This window comes from Tigriopus californicus, chromosome 11, assembly GCF_007210705.1.
Source record: "Tigriopus californicus strain San Diego chromosome 11, Tcal_SD_v2.1, whole genome shotgun sequence".
Taxonomy (NCBI): Eukaryota; Metazoa; Arthropoda; class Copepoda; order Harpacticoida; family Harpacticidae; genus Tigriopus; species Tigriopus californicus.
Genome location: NC_081450.1, coordinates 9698185 through 9710878, shown reverse-complemented (window position 1 = coordinate 9710878; position 12694 = coordinate 9698185). Strand labels below are relative to the sequence as shown.

Sequence of the window (12694 nt, the reverse complement as noted above, 5' to 3'; positions counted from 1 at the left end):
AAATCAATGCACATTTTTTTAAATGTAATGTCTTTCTGAGGTTTACATCTTTGAAAGCAACTTGAAAATCAACTCATCAAGTTTGAATTTTGTTTCATAAGTAAGATTTTTAGCCAATATGTTGTGTTTAGTTATTGTAGTGGGTCGAGTTGTCCGCTTGGTCAATTTGTTCGTTGGATCAAGTTGTCTGGTCACCATATGATTCACCCGAATCAGAGTTGAAAGATCTGCCTAGCTCTTAAGTGCAACGCCAACGCATTCTCTGCGAAAATTTAAGAAACCGAGTAAGGAGGGAGTTGGACTTCATTGTTCGAACTAACCTGGATTTTTGATGGCTTGAAGGTGCTTACAAAACGCACATACTAAGCTTCTATGGTCCTTATGATTGACCCTAAATCCTGGGTTGGGACAAAGCTCATGAATGCTTTTGAAAACGTACAGAATCAGATACCTACCGTGCACTGAACAGTCCCAAGTTTTTTAGTCTCTCAATATCATAGTTCTCTTATTCCTGTGATGTTCCTAGGGAAACATCTTTGGACCTGCTCGACCTTATGCAAACCTGCTGAGCTGATTGGAGCCCAAATAGGTGAAGAATATTCAAGATGTGGCTGAACAATCGACTTTGACAGAGTAAGCCTCGTGATACTATCTCTGGGCTCAAACGTTCCATATACGTATATCCAACCAAGTTCGAAAAGCTTTGTCAGCTTTCAACTGGATATGCTCATCGAACTTTCCATTATCTTGGAGGACTACACCTAAATCCTTCATGGAAGAGACTGCTGAATTCCCTTACCTTCATCGTCTACTAGTGGAGTCTAATGGTATCGACCCAAAGGTCATTGGAATTTGATTCCATTCCATGTTACTCGTTTTAACCCAAGAGTAGATTTGGTCAGAATTCTGGTTGTCTGATTTTGATCTGATTTTGCATCATAAGCATAGGGAAGAGATGCTTACATTACTACCACCAAGTTTCTGAAGTGGACCAAGGAAGATGATAAAAAAGAGAGGACCTAAAATGGGGCCCTGAGGAACACCTAACTTGACATCATGTATGCCATTAAGGGATCCTTCGACCTTAATCAATAGCTTCCTACCACATTTGAGAACCTTTTCTTGGATCCCAATCTCATGGAGTCTGTTAACTAAAAGGCCATGATCTACCTTGTCAAAGGCACTTGCAAAGTCGATAAAGACTACAACAAATTGGATATGCTCAAGGAACTTTTCCTTTATTTTGGAGGACTACACCTAAATCCTTCATGGACGAGACCTCAGTCATCTACGAGAGAAGTGTTTGATACCGTAGACCGGAAAGCCAGTGCGCGGAATTTCATTCTCATCACGCCCATATTACCCTCAGCAATCCCAGAGTAGAATCAATTTAAGCCCTCTAATAGACTGCTGGAATCTTGTCCATTCCTACGAGAAAAATATGTTTTACCGGTAACATTGAAGCAATGAGTGAGCTCTCTTATTGAGAGAGGCTGGAAAGGTTGGGACTGTACAATGTTCAGAGAGGGTATGAAAGGTATCTGATACTGTATGTTTTCAAAAGCATACATGAGTTTTGCCCCAACCCAGGGTTTAGGGTCAATTGTAGTGACCATAGAGGCGTAATGTGTGTTTTGAGAGCACCCTCAAGCCCTCGAGAATCTAAGCTTTATTGATCCGGTAGCATTTTTCAAGTCAGACTTGGACAAATGTTTAAGTAGATTTCCAGATCAATCCTACATTCAAGGACTTGCTCGGTCTGCCAACTCAAATTCGTTGGTAGACTAAATGTCATTAAAATATTGATTCGCTTTGGAAAGGACCTATCCCCTGCTATTTCACTTCCATTGGCCTTTCGCAAGGGAATCCACTATCACCAATTCTTTTCAATCTTTATGTATCCGACCTGCCCGAAGCCCTTCCACACCAAGGCCCCGCCATCAACCATTTTATGGTTCAATATCTTCAATAAGCAGACGACCTGGTTCTCTTGGCTGATTCAGCCATGGAATTGCAAAATGCCATCAATGCGCTCCATGGTTATTGCCAAGAGAACGGCCTGCAAGTCAATACCATCAAGGTGAAGGCCATGGTTTTCCATGAAGGTCGTTTGTCTCCCCCCTCCTTCCATATTAACAATTGTTCGATTGAAATCGTCATGTACTATGTCGGTTTAAGCTTCTCCGCCCAACTCTCCCGGGCCAATCACCTCCAGTCCGCAATAAACAAGGCCAGGGCTAGGATCGGATACATTTGCAAAAGACTTCCCATCAAGAATCTCCCCCTTCCAATAGTTCTTCAAATCTTCCGGATGTACATCACACCGATTTTTCTCTATGGCCTACACCTCTGGCTTCCCAACTCCACCCAATACGCCCTCAAATCCGCCGATGCCACCTTAACCAAATTGCTCAAGCGATACCTCTGCGTGCCTCAATATGCCACTATAGCATGGACGCATTTTCTATGCGAAACCGAGCCCCTCACCATCGGGCTGGCAAGGTTAGTGTCCAACAGTGTTGGGAACCTGACCTTTCCGGAGGTGATGTCGGGACACAAGTTATCCTTCCCGGTCAAGGACTTACTAACACCTTATTGTCCTTGGCCCGACATCCCTTCAGAGTATTGGCGGTCACGTACCTTTGTCCAGCTCCCAGCCAAATGCCATCAACGACGTGAGCTGACAAAGGATCTCTTCAATTTGGCCCATCCAGTCTACTGCAATAACCAAGATTTTCATCATTTACCTCTACCCACCTGTCTTTGAAATGTCTGTAACTCCCCTCTTCCCTTTTTGCATGTGCATTGAACCATTTCTAGTCATCTCTACTGTCATATCATTCTAGTCCACTATTTTATCATACGAACCATTGTGATATCATTTTCTAGTAAACTGTTTCATCATTCTTGACCACTTCATTCTTTTATCCTTCAATCGATTTTTGTATATGATATTTAAGCATACAGTTTGATACATTTTACAATCCGACATGACCAAGAGTCGCAAAAAAAACAACAATAATAAATAAATAGACGAATTACATAACTTTTCATGTCAATAGTACATTCCCATGAAAGCCCATGAAAAACCGAACCAGAAGTTTAACAGAAAATGCAGGAAAAAATAAGAGGTTTCGTTTTTTCAGGGCGGGCGAACCGAAAATATATTCTTACCATTTATTGGTGATGGTGATGGAATTTTTAGTGATGGGTTCACAGAAAACTTGAAATGTGTATGTAGCAGGAATGAAAAATTAATAAAGACCATTTTCGATCACCTGGCAGAAAATGGTGGCAGAAAATGACATGAAGTCACTCAAAAAGGGGGGCAGAAAATCATGCAGAAAATAGAAATTTCTTGACATATTTATAGCAACTCGATCACTGCATTCACCTCCAATTGTTGCCTAGGCACGCTGAGAAGAGGATTTTGCATTGATGTAAGATATTGTTTAAGAAATATCACTCAAGTCTGATGAAGGTTTAAATTTTGCCACAACAATTGATCATGAACATACAGGGATGAGAAATCATTAAAAGCCATTTTTGACCAGGTGGCAAAAAATTGTGGCAGAAAGTGGCAGGAATTCCTTCACATGGATTTTTGCCAATGAGGATATAACTTGGATGGGAAATTATCAAAAAACATTTTTGACCACCCCGAAGAAAATGGTGGCAGAAAGGGGCAGAACGGGCTGAATCGGCGGTACATTTGATCGCAATTGCATATCAAAACTGATACTGATAGTGAGTAGCAATACATGGTGCTCTTCTGAATGTTGTTGTCCAAGAATAATGTGCAAATTTAATGAATAAATGGGCATACAGTGAATTTTCCGTGTCTTCACCTGCAGGTTGAGACTTAATTGTCTCAAAGACTACGTGAAAGCCAGCGATGTCAAAAATTGACTCTGAGGGAATTTTTACCATTTTCTACCATGCCATGGCAGAAAATGACAGAAGGCAGGGATGAGAAATTATCAAAAGCCATTTTCTACCACCTAGTAGAAGTTGGTGACAGAAAATGGCAGAAATTGGTCCAAAATAAGTGGCAAAAAATGGCAGAAATTGGTCCAAAATAAGTGGCAAAAAATTGCAGAAAATAGAATTCTTTGTATTATTACCAATCATCTTTTTCTAGTATTTACGATTACTTCCGTTAATTTCTAAGTCTTCCTGTATGTAGTTTTGACACGTTGGGATGGGTATTTTGCATCGAATGTGAGATACAACCACTAAACGTCATTGGTGTGTGATCGAGTTTGAATTTTGCCACCACAATCGATCGGAGTCAGGGATGCCATTTGATCTAAACTTTTGAAAGCCAAAAAAACGACAATTGCATTTAAAAAAGTTATATCGTATTCAATAACCATTTTGATGAGTTAGAAAAAAAATGTGAGTGTGTGACTAGTCCTTGGATACTGCAAGTAGTCTATGGATGCTGTTATCAACTCAATCAACCATCAAACAGTATAAATATCAATATTTGAGGAACATTTTGCATTTCAGCAAATGCTATATCAATATGCTTTGTATCAAAGGACACTTGAAAAACTTATCCAACCCATATGATCCTTCTTGTCTTTGACATCCTTTAGAATCAAGATCGGCCATTCTAACTACCGGCGGCCATTTTTGACCACCTTCCAACAATTTCTGCCATTTTTTGCCACTTTCTGCCACTTTTAGCCACTTGTGGCAGAAAGTGGCAGAAATTCGATCAATCTCGATTTTTCCCATCGCTGGTCAGAAGAGTTCTATTTTTGCCATTTTCTGCCACTTATTTTGGACCAATTTCTGCCATTTTCGACCACTGTTTTCTGCCAGGTGGTCGAATATGGTCTTTGATAATTTCCCATCCCTGGTGAAAGCACCTTTAAAATGTGAATATAGGGGTAAACGATATTCTCCACCGATTAGTTGGGGGTGCTACCTTTTTTAAACTTAACCTAACCTTATCAAACCTAACCTAACCTTACCTAACCTTACCCAACCTAACCTAAAACGATATTAATAGCCCTTAAACTCTGTCTCAGAACCGTTCTAACAGTTTGTCACAAATTTAAAAATGAGCACCGCCAACTAATCGGTGGAGAATAACGTTTATCGAATATAGGCAACCTACAGTACACTCACGAAAATCATCACCAAATCTAAACCCTTTTTTGGAGTACTTATAGAACACAGAAACATCCTTGTACACGTAAAAAATAAAAAAAAAATCCAGATTGCGGTTTGGCAAAGGTCAACTATTAAATAAGGGCATTGCTCGTCGATTTTCAATTGTGCACTTATTTGTTGCAATTCAATGAAAAGACTATTGTCGCAGGAGTATTTTGATACAAAATTAATCCCAATAGGATCACTACATGTGGAGTTTTGGCTTTCAAACACCAATGGTCATGCAGTTTGGGCCAAAATGGACATGGCCATACAATAGGCCCTGGATGGCTTAGGCACCAAAAATTTGTTGTGTGGCGTTTTTAGATGTCAGCAAACCATTGTGCCAAAAAATAGCAAAATCGAAGATGGCTTTCCGTGATTTCGTCAAATAGTGTGCCCACTTGACGTGAAATGCCTCCAGATTGGATGGTCAGAAGTCTGACTTACCGAAAGAAGAAAACCGGTTCCGAAAAATCCTCTTGAATTGCTGCACTACTTAGGTGCAAACCAATTTCAAGTCCAATCTCTACATATTAGTTCCTATTCAGAATTTAGAACTACTATCAAGGATTTAAATTTACACCAGAGATGTCAGTATTACCTTGACTACAAAGTCAGAGTCACATTTTGAGGCCACTTAATAAGGCTCCATGATGTGCTTTCTTCTGGTTACGTCTTATGTCATTGAAACTGTAAATTTCAAACTCTTGTCGCAACCTTCTGTGATTATCTGTTTGATTTCTTTAGTTTCTAAAGATGCAAAGAAATCAAAATAATTTGTCGGCAGGCTAATGCAAACAAGTGATAACGCATGTCACCTTCACCATCGCTTAACCAAACTAAATAAATTAAATCCCATTTCCATATGGCCTGCCTTTTAAACAGATCACTTGGCAAGAAATCGACCCTTTTCCAGTTTTTTTTTTTGTTTTTGACGGGCTTTCTAATCGCTACAAGGAATGTAATCCCCCTGATACTATTGAAATGAAAGGTTATAATTCGTCTATTTATTACCTTTCTATCTTTATATGATATTTGGTCCACCAACGAATTTGAGTTGGCAGACCGAGCCAGTCCTTAAATGTAGGGTTGATCTGGAATGCTACTTGAAAAATTTGTCCAAGTCTGACTTGAAAGATGCAACTGGATGAACAAGGCTTACGTATTCCCTACGAATATTAGATGGAAGTAAATCAAACAATGAAGGAGCCCGAGAAAGATGAGAAGTGGACTTCATTGTTCACAGTGGTAAAAATATCCTTTAAAGTTTTGATGGAAATTCCTAAGCACATCTTTGCATTTTTCTCCCTCAGAAAATCATGGGGAACAATTTTGATTTTATTGCTTTATGAAATTCTTCCCCACATAAAAAACTTGCATATCTAAAAACATTATAAAAAACTAAAATTTTCAAAAACCTGCCCAATGTAAGTTGGGAGCACATTTAGTTAGATCTTGAATATAAATTATGATATCATCTATTTCACCGTTACTTAGTAACATGGAATTTAGTGGTCCAAATTTCATCGTTTTTAGCCCCGAAATGCCCCGGTTATATGTTAATTCAATTTCCGAAAGAATTAATATCGATTTTTAATCTCTGGACTTAAACGTGCGATATATCCAACCACACATTTGAAAAGCTTTGCCCACCTTCTACTGGATATGCTCATAGCACTTTCCGTTATTTTGGAGGACTAAACCTAGATCTTTCATAGATGAGACCTGCTCAATATCTTTACCTCCATTATCTACGAGTGGAGTATTCAAAGGAGTTGACCTGAAGGTCATTGAGCGGAATTTCATTCCGTTCAGAGCCATATTACTCTCGGTTACCCAAGAGTAGATTCGATCTAAGTCCTTTGCCAGGCTACTGGAATCTTGGCCATTCTTACCAGAAATTAACTTTGTAACGTCAGGATAAGAAGAGAGACTTGCAGAACCTTGCGTGATTATTTGTTTGCTCCCATAATTTGCATCTTTCTATTTATTACTTACGTTTGGCCGCAGAGATAAACGTTATTTTTCACAACTTGGTTGGCCGTACTCACTTTTAGATTGTGGCAAATTGTATAAGGTTTGGACATGGAGTTTAAAAGTTGTAAATATCGTGCTAGATATGGCTAGGTTAGGGTTGATTAGGTTAGCTTAAATTGAAAAAGTCATGCCGCCAACTAAGAAGTGGGAAAAAAACATCTACAGGTAGCAGATCTCGAAAACATCAAGGATTGCGCTCCGACTAAAAGAATTTTCAAACCGCCAAAATTAGCAGTGTCAGAACTGTTCCTCCCCCATGAGATTGGGATCCAAGGCAAGGTTCTCAAGTGGTTAAGAAGTTTCATTTCTGGTAGGAAGCAATTGGTCAAGGTTGAGGGTTCCCTTAGTGGCATACATGATGTTAAGCCAGGTGTTCTTCAGGGCTCTATTTTGGGTCCTCTCCTTTTCATCATCTTCATTGCTACGCTTCAGAAGCTTGGTAGCAGTAATGTCAGTATCTCTTCCTATGCTTATGATACAAAACTGGTAGTTGGTAGGAATGGTCAGAATTCCGGTTGTCTGGTAGAGGTCCTAGACCAAATCTACTCTTGGGTTGCTGCGAGTAACATGGCACTGAATGGAATGAAATTCCGCTCAATGACCTTTGGGTCAACGCCATTAGATTACTCCACTATTAGATGATGAAGGTAAGGGCATTCAGCAGGTCTCTTCCATGAAGGATTTAGGTGTAGTCCTCCAAAATAATAGAAAGTTCGATGAACATATCAAATTGAAAGTTGGTAAAGCTTTTCAAACATGTGGTTGGATATATCGTGCGTTTAAGTCCAGAAATAGTATCACGATGCTAACTCTATACAAGCCGATTGTCCAGCCGCATCTTGATTATGCATCGCTCAATTGGGCTCCAATTAGTTCAGCTGATTTGCAAAAGCTCGACCAGGTCCAAAAATGTTTTACTAGGAACATTGAGAATATGAGAGAGCTCTCGTATTGGGAGAAGCTAGAACGGTTGGGATTGTACAGTATTTAGAGAAGATACGATAGGTATCTGATTTTAGGCTTGCTGGGGTACCGTATTGGTAGAGCATCCGAAAATGGGCGAACCCGCGGTCATTCCCGAGGGTGACGTAATAATTAATGTTGGCTGTGATGACGAAGCGAGAATATCCCTCTATTGGGACACCCAAAATCAGGTGGCAGGCCGAGCGAGAGAGCTGCCATCTGACTACGTATCAAACAAAACAAAACAAACGAGGTATCTGATTTTGTAGGGTTTCAAAAGCATTCATGAGCTTTGTCCCAACCCAGGTTTTAGGGTCAATTGTAGTGACCGTAAAGGCTTTACCTGTGTTTTGAGAGCACCTTCAAGCCCTCGAGAATCCAGATTAGTTAAAACATTGAAGTCCAACTCTTTTCTTTCTCGGGCTCCTTCATTGTTCAATTTGCTGCCTTCAAATATTCGTAGGGCGTATGTAGGCGTTGACCCAGTAACAGGATTTAAGTCAGACTTGGACAATTTCTTGACTAAAATTCCCGATCAACCTTATATTTAAGGGCTAGCTAGATCAGCCAACTCTTATTATTATTATTTTACGGGTTTCTAACCGATGCTTGGGAACGATTTCCCAAATATCCTTTGTAGAAAACTGACTTTTCTGACTTTATTTAGAGTGCTAAAGTGGTGACCCCGACGTGATCCAATAAAAAAGCAAGAACAGCTGCTTTCTGGAAAAGCTAGGCGGGAATTTCAAACCGCCTTTAAGGACAAAACAGTCTAACGATGGTGACGCTACAACATCATATAATTCATGTTTTTTTATTTCCGAAATAAACACTGTAATGTGCTTTGAAAATCTGAATCAAATATCTTGATTAAATACAGCATTGTAAAGTTAAACAAATTATATTCGTCTAAACTAGGGAAGACTTTAATCAGTTTTGAATGTTTAAAAGGCGAAGCCATGGCCTGGCAGCTGCTTATCAATTATTCAGAGAATTTTCAATAAATTATGCATCTACCCTTTACGGATTTTTTTTCAAGATCTTGTGTTTTTCCTCATTATCTGACATCAAACACATCTTTAAAATGAAATAATAAATGCCCACCCTGCTACCAGGTGAACCAAAAACCACGTCTCAGAAGCTAATCTAATTCATTCTTTGGCTTAAACAAAAGATGAGTAGTTTGAAAGATAATTGTATATGAGAAAAAACCATCTAAATGAAAGATGAAGTACCCTGTAGGGTTAGGCTGGCCAGGTATCATTTTTCAAATATAGTTTTTTAAAATTAACATTATTTAAAGGCAGCTAGCATTGGATTTTTTTTGCCATCGGTGTGGTCTTTAGCATTGAAATGGCATTATTTGCATGGTCCAAGGATTGTGAAATCTTGTCGGGCATTTTAGCATTTTCCTAACATTATTTCGCTGATAAAAATTTTGTTTGCCAATTTATTCTTTTGGTTTATGTTTAACCCATTTTTAACTCGCATTAAACCCTGTAAGACCACCCTACATTCAAGGACTTGCTCGGTCTGTCAACTCGGATTCGTTGGTAAAGCAAATATCATATAAAAATTGAAAGGTACAAAATAGACCAAAGGAAACCTTTCATCTCAATAGTATTGGTCTCAATGTGCACTCAGATGGCCAGATACTATGATCCAGAGGATTCAGGTTTCGTGAGGAAGGTGGCCGCATCTCTTTTGACCAGTTTTTTTTGGATTTCAGCTCCTACATCAGGAAGCACAGGACCATCTTGGGCATATGACATGGAGTCCTATCTTACTAAAATAATATAGTTTCCACGTCCATAGGTCTGGGATTCTAAGTGACCCTGGTCTTCTCATTAGCACTCATCCTTTGAGTCCCGACTCAAGCCATACTCCCGTCAATTTCCCGTTTCCAATATAGTCCAGTCTCCAAAATGGGTTTTTTGGACCGATACACGAACTTGGTGCCAACACCAAAGGTTTTGGCAATGCCCACGACGGCAACTAAAGTTTAAACCTGGATGGCGCGCAACTATTTTTTAACTAGCTTTTTCGCTTTAGCGAACTTTTAGCGATAATTTGTGTATCAGCAAATCTAATAAGCATTGAGCGCAAGTGAAAGAGATTGGAGAACCTCTCAAAGCAAGATAATTTGAAATTTCAATTGAATTTCTCATCAAAATATCAAATTTGATAACTGGGAAGCGATTTCTGACGTACCCGGTAAACAAAGGCTTCTAGATTCTATGATCTTCGACTGTGTTTTAGTTCACATTTGATGAAAAGTAGTTTTGGCTAAGTTTCAACTATCTTCCCGCAATATGATATCAATCTTCAGTTCCTTCAGACTTGAAACAAAATACCTTTAAATTCTACGTCAAAGTGAACGATTTACATTTTTTATTTTCAGGACAAAGATGATTATGTTGACCCGAGTTTGTTTGGTATAACAATAAACGTGAGTCCAGACGCTTGTCAGTTCGTGGAACACATTACAGGCTACTAGCGGTGGACAGGAGAGCAATGAGTCCAGAAGCAGCACCCATGGAGGCCACGTAGTTGAAATGCGGGGTGAGGCCACGGAGAAGATAGAACGAGCAAAACACAAGGACGGCCAAGAAGAGGGCGTTGTTATAGAAGATGGAGAAGGTAGTGGCCTCATATTCGGCCACTTCGTTCTTCTTCCACAAGATCCGCTCGTCTTTTTCCTTCTTGCTAATCTTTTTATCATCGGCCAACTTCTTGTTCATTTCCTGGAGAAGACAAAAGTACATGTACAGATGGGGTGAAACTCCGACAGCTCGACAGAATGATCGGGTTTTCGGTCATCGTTATCATGGTAATAATTGAGGATTTCCAAATATGTCAACAATTATAATTTCATTGGGATTTTATGAGCCGGTTTCAAACAGACTTAATATTAAAGAATGAGAATTACTTCATTTTGAGAATTCACAAAATATCACCAATTCATATCGCCACCGTGCAAAGCAGTTCTCTGATTTTCTGAGACAAGTATTGAGTGTGTTGGTCTGCGGGGTCAATGGGCTTCCATACCAGTTGTGCAGCATCCGAAATCACCAATCTTACCATTGGGAAGCACCAACATTCAAACCCACCAATCTCCTGTCCCTTGGAATACCTTTGTGATATTGCTCAATATCGTTATGGAACTGCTTCAATTCTATTCTATTCTCCTCTCCTATTGAGAAGGCTTGGCCCAAAGCCTTCAGGACTAACCTTGGCGATGGCGGACTCGCGTTTGGCAGCCACTTTATGCTTGAGAAGATGTTTGGTATTGCGGTAGGCAAAGGCCACCAACCACGTGGAGACCAAGGTCAGGGCTCCGAACAGGATGGACGAGCTAGTCATGTCCATGGCGTGAATGCGCCAGAACAACCACACTGGAATGGCGGACACGATGAAGGCATTACCGTAGAACAAGACCGACGATTTGGCCGATACGTTCTTGGAGAAATCTTGCAGCATGAGCTCGTCCTCCTTGGAGAAGTTGCCTTTCTTGCCCACGGCCATGATGGAGGAGGATCAAGCGAGATGGATGTAAGCCGGAGAGGACGAACAAGATCCGGGGAACGAGGGGAAGACACACTCAATCACTCGCCGAGATAAATGCGATGAAACATTCATAGAACCACAGGTCACTCCAAACAGGCTTGCTAAGATTGACAGACAAAAAGGGATCATCCAGCATCTAGATTGGATGATTTATTTATTGGTTTATTTATTGTCATTAAGCTGATGTTACAATGTTCATTTTATGACTTTTTTTCAACATAGCGTGATCTATCGAACAAAGATGAACCTAACTTTGTAGCCCATCTGGTGGAGACTAATTTAGATCGGCATCCCTGAGTTGTTTCCATTGCTGGCTGTGCTCTGTCAATCGTTGCGTGTCGCTCCACGTCACGGACTGGGTGACTCGGACCGGTTAAAGTAAAAGCCCACCAAACCCACTAATGTGACCAGTGACCAGGAATGGTGGGAGCGATCTCATTCATGAAGGCCTCTATGGCTCATTCCGTGGAAATGACTTTCTTTACTTTCTGTGGCTGGGTTTTTAAAACATGGTATGCAGGGTGGTTAAAGGTTCCGAGTATGTTGGCATAGCGAGAGTGAAAGTGGCTTACTAATAGTTCTACGAAAAGTGGATCCGCCATCGCTGTGGTGAACCACAGAATACATGCGAGTTTGATCAGGCTGTGGGGTTCTTTCAATTACCCAGCCAATGCCACATCATATATGGTAACATAAATGATGTTAACCGTAGTCTTGTCATTAAATTTTCCCACTGTAACGAGAAAAAAAAATCGGTTTAAACAGTCCCACTCGATATAGAAATCGACCAAGTGGGCAATGGGAAATCTGTTGCAATAAAGAATAATTAGAACAAGTAATTTTAAGCTCGGGAGCAAAATTCTAAACATTAAAATACTACACACCACCACACTAAATACTACTAAATACCGGGATTACAATTTAGTGGTAAATATGTAGCCGGATGTGCCTTACCAAATCT

At 40.0% G+C, this 12694-nt stretch overlaps 1 protein-coding gene and 1 long non-coding RNA gene across 2 annotated transcripts; one reads left to right on the top strand and one right to left on the bottom strand.

Moving 5' to 3' along the window:
• The first annotated feature begins 10236 nt into the window (after positions 1-10236).
• LOC131889813 (uncharacterized) lies at positions 10237-10780 on the top strand. Its single transcript, XR_009374229.1, has 2 exons — positions 10237-10380; positions 10568-10780. It is a non-coding gene; the product is annotated as an uncharacterized LOC131889813 (long non-coding RNA).
• LOC131889811 (translocon-associated protein subunit gamma-like) lies at positions 10541-11818 on the bottom strand. The gene is made up of 2 exons (XM_059239008.1): positions 11398-11818; positions 10541-10910 (listed from the first exon to the last, which is right to left on the bottom strand). Exons 1-2 carry the CDS (start codon positions 11689-11691, stop codon positions 10650-10652), a joined length of 555 nt encoding a protein of 184 aa, XP_059094991.1. The 5' UTR covers positions 11692-11818; the 3' UTR covers positions 10541-10649.
• Between the last annotated feature and the right edge of the window lie 876 nt (positions 11819-12694).

Bases quoted from the DNA above. Each gene is read 5' to 3' on its own strand.
- LOC131889811 (XM_059239008.1), bottom strand. From the start codon at position 11,691: ATGGCCGTGGGCAAGAAAGGCAACTTCTCCAAGGAGGACGAGCTCATG. The intron at 10,911-11,397 runs GTTAGTCCTGAA...TGTCTTCTCCAG, and splicing joins GCGAGTCCGCCATCGCCAAG to GAAATGAACAAGAAGTTGGC.